Source organism: Scophthalmus maximus, chromosome 12 (genome assembly GCF_022379125.1).
Source record: "Scophthalmus maximus strain ysfricsl-2021 chromosome 12, ASM2237912v1, whole genome shotgun sequence".
NCBI classification, from domain to species: Eukaryota; Metazoa; Chordata; class Actinopteri; order Pleuronectiformes; family Scophthalmidae; genus Scophthalmus; species Scophthalmus maximus.
In genome coordinates this window covers 1,346,544-1,368,112 of record NC_061526.1, presented here as the reverse complement: position 1 = coordinate 1,368,112, position 21,569 = coordinate 1,346,544, and the positions used below count along the sequence as shown (strand labels likewise).

General features: G+C 44.4%; 1 protein-coding gene across 3 annotated transcripts in view; it reads right to left on the bottom strand.

Annotated features, from left to right (window-relative positions):
• Positions 1-21,569, bottom strand: part of LOC118319395 (ADAMTS-like protein 1) — an 82,272-nt gene that overhangs the window by 17,050 nt on the left and 43,653 nt on the right. For all 3 annotated transcript variants that reach the window (XM_035649769.2, XM_035649778.2, XM_035649785.2), the window contains exon 3: positions 630-757. In XM_035649769.2, coding sequence (XP_035505662.1) covers positions 630-757 — 128 coding nt within the window. The remainder of the gene's footprint in view (positions 1-629; positions 758-21,569) is intronic.

The window sequence follows — 21,569 nt, the reverse complement described above, 5'->3', positions numbered from 1 at the left end:
CCTTTCCTTCTTTCCTCCCTTGTATCTTAGAGCCATGATATGGCACTGTAATGGAAACCAGTCCGACCCCAGACAGCAATTTGCGCTTTAAAAGAGGAGTATATTTTGGATAGTGTTTGATCACACACTTACAAATTGCCCATGGAATGCTTCCATTTATCAAAAGGTCAAGGGGTCTCTAGCCTGAAATCAAACAAATAAAATCTACTGTATACATGTCTTTGGTTCTCATATTAGAAATATTGGCCCTCTGTGTTTGTATAAGCTGTAGACAGTTCGAAATTTGAGCATTTTGACAATGCTAACAAGCTGATGATAAGCAGGCATACTGTTTACAAGGTGCAATATCTTAATTAGGCATGCTCGCATGCTACCAAGTATTCAATTAATTATTTAAATTCATCCTGAGCATTGATATTTTATAATAGGTTATACATAAATTCTGATAAGGTGTGTGCACATGCACATTTTCTGCTTATGTACCTCACATATCAGTGATTTCCATGCATCCCCACATCATCAGTATTGAATTGCTGAATACATTAGCATTACAATACATGAGCAAATAAATAAATAAACACCCCAATATGTTGCTGCATATATGTAACTAAGTAAGTGGAAATCCTTACTTGGAGCTGAGGCACCGTCGCAGGGAGTATGAGGCTCCTCCTCCACAGGTACGGGAACATTCACTCCATGAGCCCCAGGCATCCCACAGCGTGTCTCGGTCCTCTTCTGACCGGGCCGTACGTGAGCTCTGCACACCAGAGGGAGAGACATGACTTGAGGAAGAAAGGACGACATGCACAGTTTATGTGAACCGGGGCGGGTATGGGAAAGTTCATTGTCAACTCTTGGCACTCTGTGGCAACCCCAGTTGAGACAAAACACACGGCGTGGTCACACGAATGCCATCTTTGTATAAGACAGTCCGTCTAAACAACTGTGCAAGGACCCACTTATGCATGTAAAACATGTTGAAAGTGAGCCATTTCACTTCCCTTTCTTTTTCATATGGATTTGGAATATTTCCTAAGGCCCTCTCCCAAAAAGAATCTAATACAAACTCAACCTTTAAACTGTTTAATGAGAGCACACAGGAAAGCAGCACTGCTGCTAAGAGCCTGGACTAAATTCCAAAGAGCTGCTGAAAAACAAAACAGGAGTGCATGTGACAGGATAAGACACATGGTAAGGGGAAGTAATCATAAAGCTCTCGACTTTTGCCCCTCGTGCATATTTCAGTTGTCTGAGTCATCCCATATAATTATGAAATGTTAGTCCTCTCTAAAGCTTCCAGCCTCACATGTGTTCCCCTCTCTCTGTTAATTGCATCATGCTGTATTTGGCAGCAGAGGCACGGACATTACTGCGGTGTCCAAAATCAATAAGATTGATTTTTCAAGTGACAGCAAAAAATATGAAGATCCCCTCCAACCCTCTAGCTTACTCTCTTCTCAAGGCCTATAATATTTTTGAATGAAGATTCAACTGGACTGGCAAACTTTGCTCTAAGGAAGATGTTCATTTGAAAGGCTGGCACTGTCACGTGACTGTGGATCATCTACGGTGTGGCGGCATGTGAGGTGTGTTTGCTTCTCTTGGTTTCGCTCAGAAGCCTCAACTCTCTGCATCCTGATCGAATGAAGCTGAATGAGAGCTATAGCTATAAGTTGTCTTGATACGAGGTGAAGTGAAGAAGGAGTTGCTTTTGCTACAAGGAGAGCTGAGCTCGATGGAGCAGATGTTCTACTCGAAATCTGCAGTGAGAAAAAAGGTGCGGGAAAAACGGCTTCACTACCTGTTGAAGGGATGAAAATGTGGAAAATGGAGAAGAAAAAAAACTTGGAACTAATACTGGGACAAATCACCCACCTCCTACGCAGCAGGAATGTGCTCAGTGGACTGGAGATGCAAACACATTCAATGAAATAATCTGCCATTCACTGGAGGTTTTTAAAGCCCTGAATAGGAAAATTATAATTTTCCACAATAACTTGAACACTTGGGCGTCCATTATGGTGTTGTTCAACCATGAAAGGATATTTTAAGATTGCAAAAGTGCAGGGTACCATAAAAGTACTTGACAGTGATTTAACAAACCCATATCCTGCAGATAAGGAATGCGATGTGAGGCAAAAAAAAAAACAACCTCTAAAACTCTAAAAGCAATGAATAGAAGAGGGTCTATGAGATTTTTGTGCAACACCTGCTCTAAAAAGATTTAAGCTGACTTAGTTGAAGGTCCGTCTCTGCATTTGAGATACGCAGCCTTGAGATTTTAGACGGAAAACGCAGAGAATGCCAAGTCATTTTGACCTCTTTGGCCCCTTCTCCGCAGCAAAATGGCATTGTGCTTTGTCTATGAAGACGAATGGGTTTTGTAGAGGAAAGCAGATACAAGGTGATTATTTTCTTTGGGTCACGGTAACAAAAACACCCATGCTATTCGCTAAAGAGAGAGGCTGGTGGGTTCACATTAATAAAAGTGTGTGGGGACTGATATGAATGGCTGTCAGTGATGATGACGCCTGAGCAACAGCAGAGGGGAACGCCAAGACCTAAACACACTGCCAACGGAGCGTGCAGCCAAACATATCGGCGACTTTCTGCACGGGCCAACTATTTCAATGTTTGGATCCACGGTAAATAAACACAGGCGGTGCTCTGGGCAGCCGGTTAGAACGCCACCTTAACTCTCCTTTGAAAAGTAATCAGTGAATTTTGCACTCAATTACAGCTCGGAGCTGCGTGTTGCGAAGCCAAGAGGGCCGGAGGCATACCGAGGCTGGTGAAGAAAACAGGAGGGGAAGTAGATTAAGGGATGGAGATGAGGAGCTTGTATGGCCCGACTGTGATGCCATATTGCTCTAAGTGAAGGCGGAGGAACACGAGGGTCCACTAGTAGGGGTTGTCCTGCTGGGACTTGGATCCAAGAATCCAAAGGCTCAGATATCCACTTGGACACTTCCTAAGCCCTCCATCACAACACATCCCACCTCTCCTGCTCTGATCCCTCCAGAGTTTTATTTGGACGAGATGGCTTCATGGAGGGAGCAGCCACCCCCTTTTTAATATCAAGATTCCCCCACAGATGACTCACACTGCCACCTTAGACTCCATTTAGACAACAAAGCATGTACATTTAGACATATTTGTTCTCTGGCCTCGGTGACTATGAGAAAAACAGCAAACACATAGCCACCAAGGGCACCCTGGCTGTCGCCCATCCCATGTTTTCATAGCAAGTGGAAGAGAAGGAAATGAGCTTATGATATACAGTAAGACCACTGACCTCAACATTATATGCCATTCTGATGGACAGATTCTATTTAAGTCACCTGTCAGCAGCCGAGACTCGGGACATTTCCTTTGAAGATGGAAAACTCCTCGACAGGGAAAAAAGAAACCCGACTCCGGTGCCTTCTTTTGCAGACTGTGTCAATATACATACGATGGCCTTCTCAGTCGGCAAGACATACGATATTTGCACATCTGCTGAATCTCTTGTCGTTTACGCCGCACTGCACAGCACTGCCCTCACTGTCATGCCTCGAGGCAGTCACTGCACTGCAACAGGGAGTCCTCACCTCTGACAAAACAGCGTGCTGACCTGCACTCGCATGACGGGTCTACTTTTGTGGATGAAAAACGCAGAGGAGACATAGTAGTCTGTAAGAAAAGTCACATCACTACCTGCCCTGTTAAAGCCACTGCTGATAGAAGAAGTCACATAGTGATAAAATACATACACAGTATAGAAACTTATGAGAACACATGCTTTCTGAATGCATTGTTTGGTGTGACATTATATCTCAGTGACAAATTAAAAGATAGAAGTATCACTCAATGAATATTTACAGGATGAAAATGAAAAAAAAGAAAAGAAAATATTACCATACCAGAATAAGTAGAGCTGTAACCAGAAGCTTGCAAGATGAAAAGTCTTGCTCCATGCTTTTAAAAGTGTGTTCGCCAATAACTCACACACTGTTTGTGTGTGTGTGTGTGTGTGTGTGTGTGTGTGTGTGTGTGTGTGTGTGTGTTTGTGTGTATATGCGCCTGATGTGTGATGCCCTCCTCTCTGGGTCACTCTGTGTGTCCTGTCTGCCGGTCGTCTCGTCTCTGACTTGTTCCCCTTCTTCCTCAGGAGTAATTTGGAGAAGTTGAGGGAGGGAGGGAGGGAGGGAGGTAGGAGGGCTGGGAGAGAGTCTGTGTATGTGTGTGTGTGTGTGTGTGTGTGTGTGTGTGTGTTTTAATGTGTGCGATGTGTGAGCGTGGGGGGAGTAATCCGGGGTATCCGAGCTCCTTGAGTCCTCAGGTCTGGCACACTAGCCAATCAATAAATGGGCCTCAGTCAAGCATGCTAGTTCAAACAAGGAGCTGGGCCAGCTGCAACTTCGCAACTCCACAACTGTGAGTGTGTGTGTGTGTGTGTGTGTGTGTGTGTGTGTGTGTGTGTCTGTGTGTGTCTGTGTGTGTGTGTGTGTGTGTGCACGCGCGTGTGTGTGTGTGTGTGTCGGACAGTCATAGAGTGGGAATAATGGCAGACAGACAACTGTAAACCAATTTTCTTCCCCCTTTGATTCTTTCCGTTCATTCTCCTAATATCTCAAATTTCTGTCTCTCACATTGCTATTTTTTTCCAACCCGCTTGCCATTCTCTCGTTCTCTATCATTCGTGCTCATGCCCCTGTTTCTCATTTCATTTTCAGCTCTGGACAGCATCTCTCCGTCTTCCGCCAGCACTGTGTTTCGAAAAAAATCGCAGTCATACTCCGCGGTATCTTCAGAGAAAGAAAACACAAAATTTTTCCAAGCATGCAAAGAAATGCAGACGCTAAACATGCATCTAAACAAAACAGTAAAAGTACTTGACAGCATATAACTTCATGTCCTGTTGCTGTCTGTGTTTTGCTTTACAAAGTGTTACTGTAAATGTGAAAGCCCCATGTCAATCAGATCACATAGTCTGGTCACTGAATATCAGAAAAGACTTTTCAGTCATGGGGACTTTTTTTTCTTTCTATTCCTTTATGACCTAAAGGTCTACTTCAATAGATCCTTTCATAACATCTGGCAGTTTAAGCCAGTGAACACAGTGGAGGTGGGGAACAAGCCAGGTGTCCCCTGGAGGGACAATTCCACTGGTTATAGATGAAAAACAACTGTTCAGATGGACAGCTCTTGGCACAGTGGGAATATACTACACACTGAGAAGCGTTTCAGTTTTAACTTTTGCAATGGCGAGGCACAAAAACAAAAGCTGAAAGAGAGAGCTGGAAAAAAAGAGAGAGAGAGAGAGCCGTCCAAGTTAGTGCCAACTCACTGGTTTCCCCCTCGTTGTGTCTCACAAGGTAGCAGGCCATCACTCAGGCATTCAACGCTGACGTTCCAAAGACAATAAAAACTGTGTGCCCTTCGAATCAAGACTTCAAATCCGCCTCCCCAATCAAACACCAAATCAAAAACCACAAAATTGCTATCAATTAAGGCTGCAAGGAACTGCACTCCAGAGCAAATAGTCAGCAACCTTAATCACAACATCGCAGCGGTTGTCTCGACACTTAACCCGTGTACACACACACACACACACACACACACACACACACACACACACACACACACACACACACACTTTATATACTTCCCAGTTCTACACAGCAAAGCTAACGTGGGGTCTCAACTCACTGCTGACAGTCTAGGACTTGGCTTGTTTGATTTTGTAGAGGGGAATGTCTGTACATTCTGCAAATTGAGGAATTATCTAAAACACACACAGACACATACACACAGAGCTATCCACTTAACACTGGTGTGTTTTGTGGTGCCAGCGGGGAGGGATGTGCACGTTTTCGCAGGCTGACACAGAAACCATTCCACCATTGCACCCTTAATCCTCAACCTTCTGATATTTTCTTTCAGAAGAAATCCGCTCTCATATTTATAAATGTGTGACTACAGAAAATAAACCGTGGCATCGGGGATGTGCGCAAAGTTTAAAACTAAACACCCGAGGAGGAAATTAACTTGTTTGACTGACACTCACTTGGAGCCGGTTCTCTACCACAACACCGGTGGAGGTGTCTCCGCAAAGTTTAAACAATAATCCGTGAGGACGATGAGGTGAGGGAGAAGGATACAGCGCATTGTTGTTTTATACAAGAGGATGGCGGGGATATCAGGTTGCGTAAGGGAAAGCATGCAGATGGTTGAGAGGATTATGGGAACTGGTTTCCGTGGACAAATGTTTAAAGGGATAACTTGGTCACAACTTGGGTCTTATCCGTAACTCCTCTCAATTACTATAACACTGTATGCCCCAAAGTCATCACGGACATCCGCGAACCAGGTGAAATTGGTGAGGCGAGGAAATGAGCAAGATAAGCAGAGAGATTGTAAACAAGCTTAGCCTTGCAAGGCAGCTGGGTTTTTCTCAAGTGAGAATCCATCTTTCCAGGTTCCAAGCTTTTCCGCCTGTGGCCGAACCACAGTGGGTTGTACCAAACGGCATCCGATGAAGGAGGAACCACTGGCAGCTACAGGCGTGTACTGGGTGTGATGACAGCAAGAAGCAGCTGTTGTACAACAATGGCGGCTCTCAAAGTGGTAAGTATAGCTTTAGGTTTATCAGAGCCGGAGAAGAACAGTACCAAAGGCTTTTCTCAATGGAAACGGTGTTATCACTCCTCTCCCCAATTGGCGTCGGTGTGGCAGATCCTTATCTGTGGGGTTTATTGGTTCGTCGATCTGTTGGTAATGCCTCAGGGCTCCAGTAGGGGGATCGCGCGCCTCTTCCTCATTGAATATGAGTGAAGGAGAGAGCTGCGTGTGTGTTTTCCTCATCCTTCTCCCGTTACTATTCCCCTTTTTTAAGGTAATTACCGGTTGCAAAGCACTGTAAACTTATGAACACACGTTGATAGTACTTTTCCTTAGGTTGTTTTTTTATGGACTTACATGTTGTATCGTTTTTTTGCTAAGTCGTGTTAGAGTGTAAGCTAGCAGTAGGATACCTTGTAGCTACGCCGTAGAGTCTGAATGTTCACATTGATGTTTAAGCTTGTTACTGTTTCATATGTAATAATATATTTGTGCCTAGCTCATGTCATAACGATGAACATTAATAAGTCCCCAAGGTAAAAACACATTTCATCATTCAAGTGTCACATGATAACTTAGCCAAAAAAAAAGAGAATGACAATGTCATGAGATAGCTTGTTAAAAGTATCATTTACATGTCATGTGGTGTTTATTTAGTTAAAACAACAATTTCCTCATCCTTATCCCTGTTACTATTCCCCCTTTTTAAGGGCACAACATCGGCAGCTGTGTTCATCCAATCAGCTGCATAGTATTTTTGAAAGCACCTGCCCTTTTCCGAACAGGTTCCCCAGATGGTTCTGAGTAACAAACCATCTGGTGCGGAAGATTTAAACAGACCAGCATGGCTAGATTGGCAAAACCACTCTTCACTTGTGTGTCTGAACCATTTACTGTATTTAAAAATGGACATAGTAACCAGGTCCAGAAAGTGAAGCTGACGCGGAAGTGCCATTCACCTGTTATCTCTCAAATGACCAGCGGAGGGCGACTCCACTGGTTGCAAAAAAAGAGGTCAGTTTCTAGAGAAGTCTTTGAGAAAATGACTCTACTTCTCACTTGATTTACAACAATTGAACGGGATCAGCTCTTCCAAAGGTCCCTGCTGAGATGATTTATTTATACAGGGGGTGAGGTTGCCGACTGAACGACCAATAAGCAGCCTTACTCACACATCAGCCCTCAGAAAAGTCCAAATAGAAATGGTATATGAAATGAGATTAGCCTTCAACAAAAGACCACAGTGTAGAAAGCCGCACCACAACTCTAAATTAGCTCAGTCAAATTGCCAGTTACTTCAACAAAATGAGTTGCTGATCTTTATAAGGAGAGACTGATGCAGGTTAAATGTTCTTTTTCTTTCACTTGTCAAAATGATGGAAACTCAACCCGATGATATCCCTGTAAGTATGCAAAAAACATACCAACATTGTTTCTGTCATCACTCGCTGTAGGATGAAATGACCCTCGAGTAAAGTTCTCTTTTGCAAAATAATACATAAATGTAATAAAGAAAAAAAATTCTGGGTCTTGTAAAGAGACACCAAGTAGGTTTTCCAAGCAGCAGAGGTTGAACTGATCCTTCCCTCTTCTCCTCTGTGGCAGAACAAAGCTCAAATTAAAAGATTGCAATATTACGAGGTGATGGCCTGACTTAACAGGCCCAGAGTTCTCGGCAAAAGAGAGACAAGTGAAGCTAAGGTTACCAGGGAATGACATTAAGTTACGCATAGAGCCGAAACCCTCGGCTCCCACGAGGAGACTTAAATGATTCGGGTGGGATAATGGTAGCCTCCCACCACCTCAGCAAACGACGCATGTGCTCCAGGCATGATTTACACCAAAGCCATTGTTTGAAAAGCTTTCTGGGCCACAATATAAAATGTTTTACCAGGACAGGGATTTTACGACCTGCAGCTGAAAATCAACCACACTTCTCCGTCCCGCCAAAACCAGCAGGATTAAAATAAAGATGTGATTCCCCGACAATCAGCTCAAAACCAATTTAAGCCAGATGGGAGGTGAACTGCAAAAACGGCAGCTCAAAGTTGGCTCTCTTGGAACATGCTTGCTTTAAAATACTCCCTAAATATTTCCTTCTTTTTCTTTGATCATCGGCTTTAAAATGTATTTCCTCTTATTCGCTTTCCTTTTATATCCTATTTCATTCACATCCCCATGAGTCCAACTTTCCCTTTTATTAACTCCTTGCTAGTGATTATTTACTATTATGCAATACTTGATACAGCGGGTAGGTCAATTGGATTATTGGGTCCTGCAAGCGATAGCAATATTTGGTTTCAGTATTTGTTGGTTATCTGAAGATGACAGATTTACAGAGCCATAAACACACCTTCCGCGGATACTGTATCATGGCTGAGGCGGGACAAAGAACAGTGCTGCATTCAAGGCCATTTTTGGGATAAATAATGTGCTCAGGGGAAAGACAAACGCTAGAGCTTGGCCTTAAACGGACCCATCTCTGCTGGCATGGAGTCCGGTAGACCTTCTGACTGTTACTCCCTGAACAGCTCTGCACAGGAAGACATTTGTTCTGCCTGGATATTGGTCCCAGAACTTTGTGCAGCATGAATGAAAACACAAATGATTTGTTGCTCAGGATTGCCGGCGCATAACAAGGTCAGCTTGCACAGCCCCGGAACATCCAGCCAGCTTGTGTTGGACGGCTTCACAATGCGTTCATTTCATTTACTCATTCATGAATGAATTTTTCAAATGCACAATGCATCTACGACAAGAACTGGCAAAATAATAATGCAAGGCTCGCTACGATACAGGTACATTTTCAATAAATCATATTAATCTTAAGACAGATGATGAGGAGAAGCCGATCTGCTCTCGTTATCAAGACAAAGAGCCTAATGCTAGTGGCTCCGTGAGGCTGTACTTAAGTACAGTGGCGCTTTAAGGTGTATGCTTTATAAAGCAACCAAAACTGTACTTGGGACTTCTTATAATAACTTAATGTTCTCTTTAAAGTGACATTTTGAATAAGCCAGTGACCACAATCTGATCCCACCAGAGCAGGCCTCTGACACCCCCCATGCAGCCCACAGCGCAGAGGACGGATGGGGCAGGTAATTAAGAATCAGCGGTGACATTTACGGCTTCCTGAAAGTGCGTTCATACGTTCTCAGCACCGAGCGTCTTTGCGATTAGCACATCCAGGAAAGCTCCCATGTATTAGCAGCTCACCGGTGAACGCCGCCCCCCACCCCCACACAGACACACACACACACACACACACACACACACATGCCTCTCTCCTTAACCCAGCCACGGTCACTGTGGCGTTTTAAAGAGGCTATGACAGGAGGGGGACGAGCATAAATTAGCCGTGTAAAGCCGCTGGAGTCGGCTAAACTGGCCCGTCAAGGTGGGCTGGAAGGAAGCGGGGAGCGTGGGACCCGCATCCAGATCTGGACAGACGCTAAGCACCTCAGCTTATTTATGGACTCCGAGGCCGGCATCAAGCTCGACTGATCCCCTGTGCTTCGAAATGGAGACCATATTGTCATATGATCTGGATATCGTGGGATTTCAGGGCAGGTTATATACATTTTCTGTAAACCGTACAGAATTTTGGGAAAACTCAAACACAAATAACGCAACAAAACTGGCTATACTCAATATTTTCATATTAACAGCAGAGTGCATTAATAACTTGTCGTGACATGCATGGAGTCGCTTCCGATTTCTGGCATTTGCAGCATTGTAACGTCTCTCAGCTCTTTTCTTTTTCAGCCCCCAACTTTATAGTTATGGTTCACTATTGCAACTTGGTTTTTCAGATGCAGCAAGCAGCCTGAAAAATATCCTAAAGTTTATGAAAGCTAGTAAAAGACCATAATGATATGTCAGATGTCATGTTTTCAGCTTGTTCTGCTGCCCCCAAGTGGCCAAAAATCTCTGGATATCTAGGAATCTACTTTTTTACCCCCTAATTTCAATAATTTTAAATTATAAAGCTATACACTCTACTGTATGCTTAAGATCTTGGTTTTCAATTATTAAAGGAGTCCCCTTGCTCCTTGCTTCACATTTACCTGTAAATATGTTATGGCTTTGAAAGGTCACTTAAAGGTCACTTATTCTGTATACACACTACGTATAGTATGCACTGACTTATATAATTATGAGTTTCTTTCCATAGCTGACATTGCTGTGACTACATATCCTCTCCCTCTCGTCCCGTGAAACTGAACAGAAGACGTCGCTCCTCCATCTGGTGCTGTTGTTCACATAGTCGTCACGCATCCCGGCCCCTGTCGTCCCCATTTTTCCCCCCTAAACTCCTTCCTGTCTGAGCGACTAATTTGTTTTGGTTTCCTTGTCCATTTCAAAATAAATTACTCTGAAGTTACATGCACGCTGTTCAACAGTTTTTTAGGGGGGGAAGCGGTTATGCAGTTAAGCGGTTATGATGTTGGAACTGCAATCAAACACAAGTCTCTGTAATTAACAGCTTGCTCTGATTTATCTGATACTAAAAAGCAGAGGGTGCTTGTCCTACGGCTTTTACAGTGGAGACTTGGCGTCAGACACATTAATGTTTACTTTCCTCTTATGTACTTCTATGTACTTCTAGTACACTATGTTTGAGCACCATGGGATTCTCTGAGTTTGACGAAGACTAAAACTTGTCACAGCTCAAAGCTCAGAATTTGGCAGCACTTTTGAGAATGACTGAATGCTTCAGCCACTGCGACGGCAATCAAAAGTTTGGATTGCGACCAAATCCCTGCTCTTAACTGCCCTCAGCAACTTGAAACAAGTCGTGGGCTCCCCTTCCCATCACCATTTGATATCTCAATCCTTTCCTTTGAAGGAGGACCAGATTGAATTCACTCCAAGTTAGTTAGGACAAGTTACTCATGATGAACACAAACCCGGGACAGGCTTGTTCCTGAGGCTGTCTGGGAAATGTTGAGTTATGACGGAACAGTATCGCAGCCATTTGCAGTAATCAACACTGTGAAACCAAAGATTTTGGCCGCAATAGCCTCCATCGGGGTTGCACAACTGCACACATGCCATCTACGATCATGTCGGGATCCGCAGCAGCTCATAAAAGACCAATCACTTGGAGAAATTAGTGCCAAAAATTAATGAAAATCTAAGGTTAATACTTTTGCAAATTTTCGAACGCGAAAGTTCAGTCAAGTGAATAGGCATGGAGTCATGACTCGCGAGTTAAGAGAAACTAAGGTCAGAGCTGCAAAGCAGACTTTCTTGAACTGCAGACATGAAACAGGCTCTCTTGTTATCCTCGTTCCTAATTGCAAAACGAGACACAACAGTTCCCCAGCACATCTTCGAGCGCAGGCACCGAGCACCAGCTCCAAATGAAAGAGGCACCTGGTTTGTCTCAACGGCTTATTAAGCGTGATGTGTGAGTGCAGAGGATTTACACTCAAAAGCGAGCCGAGGCTTTTCAAGCCACAAAAGACGTGTCTGATCCCCTGTATGTGCTGCACACAGCTTAGGTTTCAGCTTTTAACCCCCAAATTGAGTCACATAAGTACCATGTGTTTTTCATTGCTGAAAATATATTGTGTGTTGTCTTTGGCACTGGGACGATCAGAGAAAGTGATAGTAATATGATGAAGGTGGTCGAAGGAGGCTTTAACCCTTGGAGTGTCCTCTGAAATATGACATTTTTCCCTCGGTTAAATAATGATGCAATAAGACTGAGAGCAAAGGGGCGTGTGTGCTTCAGTTCCTTGTCATGACCTGTACCTGACCTACAAATATGGAAACCATTAAAACAAAAATGGATGACACCTCCAGCACATTGTTCCAATTCCCTTTGACAAACACAGAAATTCACTTTAGAGAGTCCTTTACACGCATAGAAAGAGATTTTCAGCTGAATACTTCTCAGGCAATGTACTCTTCTGTCAAATTATTCAGAATCTTTTCTAATCACTGCCTGCATTTTGGAGGTTTCATACAGGTAGGAAGTAGTCCAAAATAACCAAAGTGTTAATCACAAAATAGAATTGGTTCTCTAAAATCTAACACGGCAAGTTTAACATGTTCTAGATTAAGTGAAAATTTGGGCTCCGATAAGGCTCAGTATGAATTGAAAAAAGTAATTTGTGTAGAAAAAAATTGCAGGGGGAAAAGAAGTGAGATTGCGTAAATAAAAAGAAAACACTGCACAAAATCTAACAATGAACAACAACAAAAAAATGGATAGCTATTGTGAATGTCTAAGTGAAGATTCAGAAAAATGTGTGTAACGCTCACCATTCAAAGTTCAAACATTTCCATTTCCAATTTGGCCACAATTTTTTGAAATAAAAAGCAGGGCCAAAAAGATTATAATTTTTATTTTTTTTTGATTCCATATAGGATACTGTCACGCAGCACACTGCACCTCCCTGTCCAGAGCTTGCCGTGGTGCCGGGAGCGCCGACAAGCTCGGTCAGGCAAGTCACACTTTGACACATCGACTGGGCTTTGTCCCGCATCGCCCACATTTACAGAGAGGAAACGGTCGGTCAGCCTGCCACAGTGCGACTCTGCTATCAAGCATTCCTCACCCATATGCTTCTGTAATCAGCTGAGGAATACGCGTAGAGGATGCGACTGCACAAAAGGCCAAGGGAGCCCGGGCATCGTATCATTTAACAGGCCTGACTTTGGAAAACCTTTATGAACACGGTCTGAAACGAAAAGACGAGGAAGTGATGTAGAGACACAAAGAGAGAGGGAGAGACTGAAAGACACCCCGAAGAGCAGAGGAGAGGAAAAAGAGCACATGCAATGACTCAGTTCAGCCATACACTCTTCCACTTCATACACTTTTTCTCCCTTTGAGCATTTCTCTCTGTCACACTGTCACTCCATCAGGTCGTCTTTTTCCCTTTCCATCCCCTCGCGCATGAGACTCGCTGGAGGGCGTTTCGGCTCCGCCTGTCCAAAGCTGTTGAGCAGATCACAGATCTATACGGAAAAGAGCACTCACACGCCGGCCGCCCTGCCCCTCGTGTCCAAAACCACTGGCGTATCAAATACAAAGCACTCACTAGTAGGTCAACGAGGAAATGTGGCCTGAGGGACACATATTATGGTTTTTCACCAAAGCCTCAAGATAAACACGGCTCCTCCAAATTTCCCCTCAGACTCCTGCCCGACAGTGACGAGGTGCTTTAAGGCTGCCCTGGAAAAGGAACAAGACGGGAGGCTGTTGTGGCAACGCAGCACACCAAGCTGCAGGAAACTCACAATCCGAGGAGTACTGTACGACCGCAAGATAATGGTGAAAAGAAAATAGCTGACATCACTGCTCCGAATGTGACCACGGGGCTCGGCGGTGCCAGGCGATGTGCTGTCCTGAGAGTTGCATGGAGAGATCATTCATCCGTTCAGGACGTGTTTGCTCTGTTCTCACTAGGAAGGGACGTGATTATGATCATCAGATCATTTGGGGAATATTTACACTTTGTTTGCGTGCTTGGTGTACTGTCAGTACCTGCCAGTGGCATGTGATAGAGGGTGTGTGCGTGTGTGTGTGTGTGTGTGTGTCAGCTTGCCATGTAATGAATCCTTACTTTAAAGAAGTGCCAGGTTACATTGCATAACTTACACCATGGTCTTTGTTCCTTCATCGTGCTGCTGAAATCTGAAAAATGCCATCGCGTTTCTCTTTCACAGTTTACGAAACAAAATCGCCCTCGCGTGTCCGCCCTGGAGGTCAGCGTCACGTCGCGCAGGTGACGTGGAGAGGGAGGGGAAACATTTGGACGCACGACTGACGAGCAACTGCACAGGAACGTAGCTGCAATGGAACGGTGCAGCCCCCATCCCCAATCTCGCTCCAACATAAAAAAAACAACAACGTCTACCCCCTTTTCCCGGGAGCTTTCGGGGCTTATAGCTGTCTAGAGAACTCGCTACCGGTAAGGTGTTTGCACCGTTGCACAGGCCGCGACTCCGACAGTAAAACCGAACAGCAGGAGAGCAGAGGAGAGGTAAACAGCGTTTCTATCTCGAGCCCCGAGGGGGCAATATTTTCAAAGGCCATACATTAGAGACAGACAGTGGTTATCTACTTCGAAAGGTGCTTTACTTGACGCATTCAACCAAACGCAGCTTGATCACGTTCGAGGCCCACAGCTCAAGAGCAGCATCTTGTGTCTGACATAGGAACTGCAAGTCATTTGGGGGCTTACCTCGAAAAGCTGCACAGCGGCCTTGTCCGTTCGTTTCCCAGCAGCCTCATTCACATTCGCATTCACAAATGCTTCAATCAGCAAGATACCGACCAATAAGGTGGCTGACTCCTGTACACAGGGGCAAGAGGAAGGCGAGTAATGCATGACTTCATTCAGCTAAGACAACTCAGGAGCACAATTCCCTGGGCGTCCAACATCAGTTCCAGCTCCCGGTTCCCTTTGACACATACAGTAAATGGGATGCACGTAGCATGTACCTGCAGCATGTGCAGTGTTTGGGGTGGTCTAAGCCTTCTCGAGAGCGCCAGAGGTTTACACAAACCCATAGATTCTGGCATCAGACAGAAAATAAGAGGGTGTTAAAAAATAAATCCTCGCTCCCACCCAGAGACAGTGCAGACGTGGCTATATATCACACACACACACACACACACACACACACACTGTATGTACACATTTTAAATCACCAGCAGGTATAGACAAACACTTTTCCCCTCTCTGGCCTGTCGTCATCACATTCTTGCAAACGTAGACATACAGGAGAGAGTAAGGACAAACAAACCCGATCTGAAAGGAAAAGTGGCCAGTTTGTGTGTGTGTGTGTGTGTGTGTGTGTGTGTGTGTGTGTGTGTGTGTGTGTTTGCCAGACAGGAGCCGCAGGCTGAGCTCATCTTGTAGGGCTTCACTCTTCGCCTCCCTCTAATTGGTGTCTTTTGCCTCGTGCCGCCATGCAATTGAGGGCAAAACAGTGCCAGGCTTTAAAAACCCTCTCCCTCATCCGCTGTGCAGCCACCCTCCCTCACCTCCCATCACTCCATCATCTATGGCATCCCAGTGAGAGACGGAGGAGAGGAGACGCGCCTCGGCTGTACTTCACTCCCCCCACCCACCCCCCTATCATTAACCCAGTGAGGTCATTCAGAAAAACTGATGCTGCTCATTGCCGCTTGTGGCTCAACCTGTAAAACCCAAGGCGCCACAAATCATAACCTCACCGTGCACAGCACATTCTTAACTTTGAGGAAATAAAACTGCGTCTAATATCGCAGAGGTCAGTGGGAATATGCTGAAAGAGATGTTTCTCCTCCTTTTAAAAAAGAAAAAATCTGTTCCAATATTTTTGCATTTCTAAATGATTAGAGAGGAGCTCTCGCTTGCGTTTTGCACAATATTAATTACTTCTTCAGTGATCAAATGATTGATGGCTTTATATTGTTACCACAGATATTCACATTTGGCTCCACACTGATGCGAAGATTAATACCATAAATCACAGACAGACTCTCTGTAGAGAGACGTCCCGTGTAACAACAAAATGCAGACATTTCATCAGGGGGGGACAAAGGAACACCAGCATGAATAGTTGTCTTTAGTCAACTAACACCCTGGCTCCTGGCCCATGGGCCCCCAGACAATGTTTTCATCGCGGAACCTTCATCGTTCGCGATGGGCTCATAAATCTGGAAGCTTCAATATTCCACTGGGTCACCTTCCATCAGGAGTCGGGGCAGGATTCAGACATTTGCACTCATTTTGTGTGATGATGTACCAATACATACAGCACTTATAGAGGTGGGTTGTTGTTTTTTTAAGTTTTTAGTTTTTAGTCTGTACTTTTGTGGTTTTGAACTCTGAATAGGGTTAGGGTGAGGGTTATAATAATGAATAGATTTCATATTCCAACTATTTGAATAGAAGAATAGGTTTAATAAAAAACAAACTTAATGGGCAAAAGCAAGGTGTGGAGTTTTAATGGTTTCTAAAGCTGTTCAGGTGCATGGGAGGGAAAAAAAACTAGTATAGCTATGACTACTTTTGCTATGCTTATATGGTGACCCTGAGAGCACAGCACTGCAACTTAAGAAAACACGTGCAAATATTGTCTATTTGCAGCGCGTTTTCTTAATGTGTTGTACTGTGGTCTTTGCAGCGCGTTTTTCTTTACGTGTTGTGTTGTGGTCTTTGCAGCGCTTTTTTCTTACGACCGCAGTTTGTAAACATCGCTCGTCGACACCCCAAGAGACATGCTGGCGGGTGGTTCTGCGGCAACTCTGTGATTTTGCTTAGTGCGTCGCACTCCCACACCAAGGACCCGGTTTTGCGGCCCGGCGACAGCAGTAAAATCACAACGACAACAAAAGAGAGAAACAAGCTTTCTCCAGAATCGCTTACTGCCCCTTTAAAAAGGTACCATGCACGACTTGTGAAAGACCACAAGGCCATGTCATTTAAAACAAGCTGTCTCTGCTCATATGATGTGTTTCTGAAGGAGCGACCAAAGTTTATAATGAAGGCATTTTTGCTGAATCCTTCTAACACATCATGTCCGTTACTCACCAGTGCTGCTGGGAATTGCTGATTTGTTCACCAAGGTGTTGGTTTATTTATAGCATGATTAGGCAGGAGGGCACAGAATCACCACTGGGCTCAGTTTTTTCATTTACTAACCTCTAAGCCCTTGTAACGGGAGCAGAATGAACAAGGTGAAAAACGGTTTCTCACTGAACTGTGGAAAATTAAAAGGATTCAGGGTGTACTTCTGATAGATGTGCTCAAATGCATTGCTTTTGAGGAACGTTAACCTTCCTTTAAAAAAATCAACGCTATTTTTTCCCCCCAAATGTATATTAATAAGGAACCTGAAAATTTCACTTTTTAATAAGAGTAAAAAAAAAAAAAGCAAGCATTTTAATCTATATTAATTTGAAGAAAGTTATCTTCGGCATCCTGGAATACGACTTTCAGGTCTAACAAATTCCTGGCACATCTACAGTATGTTAATGTTCAAAACATTCTTCACAGGCCCACTGCTGCTTTATGCCCTGCAGAAGACGTATGTACAGCAAGCATAACAGTTTAAGGGGAGAGGAAGTGACTCAAATGAATCTTCACAGACAACCTAAGGAGATGCGTGAATTGTGCTAATTGGAAGTCAAAGGCTTACCTCTGTGTTGTGTAAAGCTTTTCTTCCCCCGTCTAAGTACTGAATGCCTCCTTGTGTTGCAAGCACTGTTCACTTTTCAGCTTGGAAGAGTTTCAGACCCATTTTTAAATTTTGTGGTTTGTGAACAGATTACATTCTCTCCCAGGGCTCCCCGAGAGCAAAAACCTTCTGTGAATGTGCACAGGAGGGTGTGTGTGTGCGTGTGAGTGTGTGTGTGTGTGTGTGTGTGTGTGTGTGTGTGTGTGTGTGCGAGCGTGGGTGTGTGTGTGTGTGTGTGTGTGTGTGTGTGTGTGTGTGTGTGTGTGTGTGTGTGTGTGTGTGCGTGCGAGCGTGGGTGTGTGTGTGTGTGTGTCCCTGCTGTAGGTCTGAACACATGCACTTCATGGTCTTGATTTTCTCATGTTTACGCTCACATTTCTTACACCAGTCTGCAGTGATGTGTTCTCAGCATGCAGCAGAGCAAGACCACCACGTTCAGACCAAAACCTTCTTTCAATTTATTCTAAGTCCCGCGCAACCAGAGGTGCCGAGTTTAGTGCCGGGCCTGTAAGAGCCTTAAAACCCCCCAAAAAATCCCCCAAGAATACACAATTTACAGACAGACAAGCTCCGCTGCTTTGAGCTCTGAAGAGTATACATTACATCTTGGAAACATAGCTTTTGCTTTCATCCAAAACTACTCGCTGAGTGAGGTGAAGGATGGAGTAGATAATGCTGCAAAATCAACAACAAAAAAAAAAGGAAGAAAAAAAAAGCCTTGAGGGGTGAATATGAAAATAACTACTGCTGGACCCAGAAAACTGGCTGAGTCGTTGGCAAATGGAGTGGACGTATTTGAAATAAGAAAAAAAAAATGGCAGCACAAAATCCATGTTGTAATCATAATGCCCTCATTTGTGCTGCAGATGGATGACACTGGCGACGTATTGACAGAAAAACTTGATTAATGCTAATGTGGTTTTGACTTGTTCTCAATGTGCACAATAAAGTAATATAGGCTGCAAGTAATGATTATTACATCCACCAAGGAGTTTACGTTTTTCATCCCTTTCTGTTTGTTTGTTTGTTTGTTTGTTTGTCTGTCCGCAGGATTATGCTTGCGGATTTGTGGCTCTGGTTAAGGGGATGGATGTTCTGGATTCACAGGAAATAATTTATGGCTCTCAGACAAATTTGTGGTGCTGACATGAGTTTTTGTTAAATATGGTGCAGATCCACATGATAATCCCGGATTCCGGTTTTGGCCTTGGCAGAGCTATGCGCCCGACTGAGTGACACGGTAGTATCATTATTGATTTGTATGGTATTTATTCAATTCACTGATTAATTGTTTTGTCTACAAAATGTCAGACGTTCAAAAGTAATGCTTTTGAATTGCATATTTTGTCCAAACAACAGCCGAAACTCTAATGACATTCCTTTTTTTTTACTTGATTGAAGAAGCTGCAACCAGCAGATCTTTGGCATTTTAGCTCAAAAACTGACTTAAACAATTAATTGATATTGAAATAGTTGTCAAATTATATTCTTTTCATCAAACAATAGATTAATTGACTAATGGTCGAATAAATTAGTGTCATCTTGTACATATTCAGCATATCTTGTTTATAAACCAAATTAAAATCCCCTTAGCTGTAACTCTCAGTGACCTTTTGTTTTATATAAGAGGCTCCTATAATCAATAATCAAAACAATCAGACCACACTACAGACGCACACAAGGCCCTTGATTGACCTCTTGCTCTGACCGACGACAGGCACAGTTTCAGGGATTGACTGAAACTTGAAATTGCCGCCCCTCCTCCCAGCGACCCGCCGGGCTGCACTGGCTACAGCGAGTCGACTGAACATAAACCAGAACAAGACATGGCTTTCCAGATAGCACAACTGGGAGATGTGTATGTTTGTTCTGCTACTGTACTGTACACGCCCGGCCGCCACCACACGGAGCCATTAGAGCCCACATTAAAGAGAGGGATCCGCTTTTTGAGTTGCACCTTGCCAACTGCTTAACCTATACTGCACTCCACATGGGTGGCAGGGATCCTTCAGCAGCAGGTAATTACCGCTGTAACTCAGGATAACACTGTTGCTTACACTGGAGACTACTGGCTACATACTGCAAGGCTGCCGGAGCCAAGTAGCCAAGCGCGAACACTTGATACAGAAGCTTACATTGGAGTGCTGCTGAAGTTATTAATGGCATTAACTGCCACCCTTGCAGTGAGTTCGTCTATTTCGAGTGGAGAACCACTAGGTGAAGCACAACTTGTCCGGCTCACATTTTGACTTTTTAAATCAACATCTCATCTCATTAATCTGAAACAGCACAACACTCCGAGAGTTTGCCAGGGGGATTGACATCAAGGTTGGGCAATGGTCGCACTGAGATGTTATCATTTGGCTGCAATCTTCCTTGTTTGTGAAAAAAACAGTAATTTAGCTTGATGCTCTTACTCAACCAGACTGAAACCACATTCATGGCAAAGGCCTTGAATGAGGTTGCCCATGCGCACACACACACACACACACACACACACACACACACACACACACACACACACACACACAGAACTAGAAAATTAGAGACCTATTAGTTACAATCGCCTCCACTTGGAGGCAATTAGTACATGCCGTGCCAAAACCCAAGAGCTGAGACATCAAAACAATTCCTGGATGAAACTTTTTGGCATCAACGCATCCCCATTGTACAAGAGATGTCTCTCCGTCTATGCATGCCTGTGTAAATGCGAACTGAACGAGGACTAGACTATAAACATCTGCAACAGGGAGTGCAACGTGAGACGTAAACAATTAGAAGTCAATCAATCGCCCCGCACAATGTGTGTGCTTCACGCGCCAGGGAGGAGAAGACACTTGCGGAAGGTGAGGAGAGAAGAGTGTGGGGAAGACCGGGGAGGAAGAGGAGATAGGAGAGTATTAATCAAGGACATAGTTTTGGATTGCTGTGCATGAGCGAGGCGACGTGATAGTGCTGAATGCCAAAGGCGCAGTAATCGCAAACACATGGATTCCAATACTGCACGGCGCAGTAGATGCACACGCCTACGGAATACCACTACGGAATAACCTGAGTGTTCGCTGTGCAAGTGTCTCTCCAGAGGGGAGTGTGCCTGCAACAGTAGCCAGCAACAGACACACTACTGGCAGCACTTGCGCACACCCACATTTGTTATGTGGGTGCTGTGGTGAGGTCTTGTCCCTGGTGGTATTACCTCAGCAGCACCACTCCAATACCCACAGTGCACTGGTGTGAGACCACATCAAGTCGGGGGGGGGGGGACATTTGCTGTGGCACTGTGAGGGCCAACGCTTTACTGAACACACATGTCGATGGAACAAACACAGGGGCGAGAGAACGATCCCCAGGCCAAAGCCACGTGGCTTTGCACCACATTCACCAGCACTCAGCACTTTCTTCAAGAGCGCTGGAGCCAGCGATCCAAACAGCACTCGCATGTGCCAAACGCCCGTCAGCCAGCCAAAGCGAACAAGTCAAGGAGGCAGAAGTCTCCCAATTCACTGCTCGCATGTTCAGTCCTTTCATTTTCTGTTGTTTTTTAAAAAAAATGCAGAATGGACATCATTTCTAGAAAAATAAAATAAACTCTTGTCCCGGCCTGCCTCGCAAACAACGTTCAACAAAGTCAGGGTATCTTTCAGACTGCTGGCTGTGCAAAAGCAAACACTGGCATTCGCGTCTAGCTGGCGTCACAAAAGCCAGTTATTAACTCGCTGTTTGAAACCAAGGTTTTCCAATACAGCTACAGGACGAGCAGCCTCGCATCGTGGCGGCGT